At 54.2% G+C, this 3,380-nt stretch overlaps 1 protein-coding gene across 1 annotated transcript; it reads right to left on the reverse strand.

Annotated features, from left to right (window-relative positions):
* On the reverse strand, positions 1-367 carry N657DRAFT_648924 (uncharacterized protein; the record flags this gene model as incomplete). The annotated part of the gene is made up of 1 exon (XM_062793619.1): positions 1-367. A coding segment is annotated over one exon (210 nt), but the record flags the coding sequence as incomplete, so codon positions are not given.
* Between the last annotated feature and the right edge of the window lie 3,013 nt (positions 368-3,380).

Here is a 3,380-nt window from a genome sequence, read left to right on the forward strand (position 1 = left end):
ACTATCTCCGACCAGACCCTAAAGGGATCGAAAACATCAAAACATGCCCTATGAACCGTTTAACCCGTAATCTGGGCCCTGCAAGTAAAACGCAGCAACCCTCGAGGTTAAGGCTATAACTCTCGTAATATTCCGTACGGGCAGGGCAGACACTCTAATCGGGGCCGGAAAGCCGGGTAGAGGTAGACTTGGAAGTGCCGGTCCTCGTACTATCCGCACACCGGCCCGAGCCAGAGCAGGCATCGGCCTTGCAGCAGCCGCGGAAACCGTTGGAGCAGGACTGGAAGTAGCCAGTGCCTGGGGCACAAACGGTAAGGTCGGCATGGCGCTTATTGGAGACCTCCAAGGGCTCGTAGGTACCTATGTTGTAGTCCGGGCACCAAGGGAGAAATGGGACCTACACCTTGAAATCTAGACCTGGCTTTTCACCTTACTATTTTAGTATAGCAATCAAGGACCGTGCAGTGTATTGTGATCGGAGCGAGGGGTGTAATGCTATAATTGGGGCCGCGATATAGGACGGTCAGTGGCAAGCCTCGTGCGAACTTGAGATGACAAAGGGCATGGCGTCATCATGTCGTCAAACTCGCCTCCGTACGGCGGCCACCACCTGGAGACCTATCTCGCTACTATCCACCCTTGGCAAGATACTGGAGGCAGTCATTGCGGAACGCCTGTCCTACGCGGTAGAGACATTTGGCTTGCTACCTGCGACCCACTTTAGAGCCAGGAAGAGACGGTCCGCTGAGCAGGCTCTCCTACTGATGCAAGAACAAATCTACAAAGCATGGAGTCGAACTCGCCTCCGTACGTCGGCCGCCACTGCGCTGTGTGGAACTAACCTCTACACAGAGGATCACAGTTTACTTCCACTAATTCTGAATTCCGCAAAGCGCTTGCACGTTTCCAGGCCATTCCGGAGAACGTCGAGCTTATACCCCATCAACAAAGAGAAGGGGAAACACGTTGTACATGAATGCATGAAAGGCCATGGTTGGGCGAATAACCGGCATGCATCGCAATCTCGCCTATAAAAGCCAATTTCGCTGTTTTGGGTCTTGTCGACATCCGACAGGACGGACCGAGTATCATTCTAATCAAATTCATCGACACCGCGCGACAGGCCTTCGAGGCTTTTCAAACGCATAATGAACAAGTTCCGAGCCAGGGATAGCTACCTCCCACTTCCCTGATCCCGAGCAGTATGCCGACGAAACCTTACCTCGGCTCTCCTCACACGGGGTTCGCCGATCTGTTGCCCGCTCCGAACACGGCGAATGGCTCGTCGAGATGTAGTTTCTGACCAAAGCCTCTATCCCCGTCGTCCTGGCCTACATGCTCTAGAACAGTCTGTAAACCGTATCCGTCCTTATCATTGGGCGGCTGTCATCGGAAGCCCTTGCCATCGCCGCCTTCTCATACGTGTTTGCCATGGCAACGTATGGCTGATTGCTCTCGGCGGGATGAGCGTTGGCCAGAGTCTTCTCCAAGGCCATTGCGATGGCTGCTAGTTCTGCTGTGTATGGGTTCTGCTCCTCCCTGGTGCCAAGGGTTATAGCGAATCTTGTCACGATCTCGTTGGTCCTGTTGAAGAGAGTGTCTCGTGCGATGCCACCAACACCGACAATGCCTTTCTTCACGGATAAACTTGTTGCAATCACGATGCCTATGGCTCCGTTTGCCATCTCGGTCGCCTTCTCTCGGTCAGCTTCGATCGTCGGCTGTAGGCGAGGTGCCCAGGGAGCGATGGCGTATTCTTGGATTGTTTCCATTTGGTCGACTTTTACACCTTCCCCGAAACGGGCGATCTTTTGAAGCGGGGAGACGAATCGCACTGTTGCCCGGATCTTCCTGAGCGCGAGGGGATGAGTCCCAGGCAAAGTGTGGATGTTGATCCATACCCTGGCTGCCGCCCGGGCATGTCGTTCTCGTATAGGGAGAATGCTCCCTTCGGCTTCTGCCACGGCTGTCGCTACAGTCCGAAAGGCTCCTGTGATTGCTAGGGCACCAACTTTCTGTGCCCTGTTCAGCCAGTTTAACGCCTTCTTCCCACACGCATGCATCCAGACGCTGGCCGCATAGTCCATGACGGGAGCCACTGTCGCTACGAACAGTTGTCTTGCTGTTCGCGGGGAAAGCATCTTCAGCTTCCTCAGGGCTAGAGCGGACCCTTGGTTGCCGTCTTGGCAGTGTGCTTCTTATAACGGAGTTCGCAGTCCATTGTTACCCCCAGGATCTTTGCGCTCTTCTTTGGTTTGATCGTGTCCCCTCTGACTATGAACGGCGTTTCGGAGGATCGCTCCTTGTTCCTTGTGAAGTGTACGATGGCCGTCTCTTCGCTCTCGAACTGGGCGCCGCTTCGTCTTTCCCAATCCAGGGCCCTGTCTATGATGGCTTGGATGCCTGGGCGGTTCGCCTCCGCTGTTAGGCCTACAACCCAGGCCGTGGAGTCGTCAACAAAAGCGATTGAGCCTCCGTTTGCGTTGATTTTGTGCTGCACCAGGTCTGCGTTAAAGAAGAGGAAGAGTATCGGGGATAGCGGTGATCCTTGTGGCAAACCCGCTTGGGGCAGCTCTTGCCGTTCCGACGTGAACCCGTTTACCACGATGGTCGCCGTGCGCTTAGAGCAAAAGGCATCGATCCACCTAACCAGGGACTCTGGTATGCCTCTTGCCCTGAGCCTCTGCAGTAGCCTGTCCTTGAAAGACCCCGTTGTATGCACCCTTTACATTGAAGCTGATCAGGCTGAGCACTTTTCTGGCTCTCCATGCTTTGTAGATTTGTTCTTGCATCAGTAGGAGAGCCTGCTCAGCGGACCGTCTCTTCCTGGCTCTAAAGTGGGTCGCAGGTAGCAAGCCAAATGTCTCTACCGCGTAGGACAGGCGTTCCGCAATGACTGCCTCCAGTATCTTGCCAAGGGTGGATAGTAGCGAGATAGGTCTCCAGGTGGTGGCCGCCGTACGGAGGCGAGTTTGACGACATGATGACGCCATGCCCTTTGTCATCTCAAGTTCGCACGAGGCTTGCCACTGACCGTCCTATATCGCGGCCCCAATTATAGCATTACACCCCTCGCTCCGATCACAATACACTGCACGGCCCTTGATTGCTATACTCAAAATAGTAAGGTGAAAAGCCAGGTCTAGATTTCAAGGTGTAGGTTCCATTTCCCGGCACGCCAAGTTGCCGTCTTACCGCCATAGCACCGCCCCAGCTCCGAGTCGAGACCCTCATCCAGCCTGACCAGACACCCAGCCGCTCCGGCGCGTGTAAGGCATAGTAGTAGAAAGGGCACTGGCAAAATGGCATCCAACTATACTTAAAAGATATCAGAGGTAGTTTCGCATATATAGATGACAATCCTTATCCATCATCTATGA

The sequence above is a fragment of the Parathielavia appendiculata genome (assembly GCF_033297405.1).
Source record: "Parathielavia appendiculata strain CBS 731.68 unplaced genomic scaffold N657scaffold_16, whole genome shotgun sequence".
Taxonomy (NCBI): Eukaryota; Fungi; Ascomycota; class Sordariomycetes; order Sordariales; family Chaetomiaceae; genus Parathielavia; species Parathielavia appendiculata.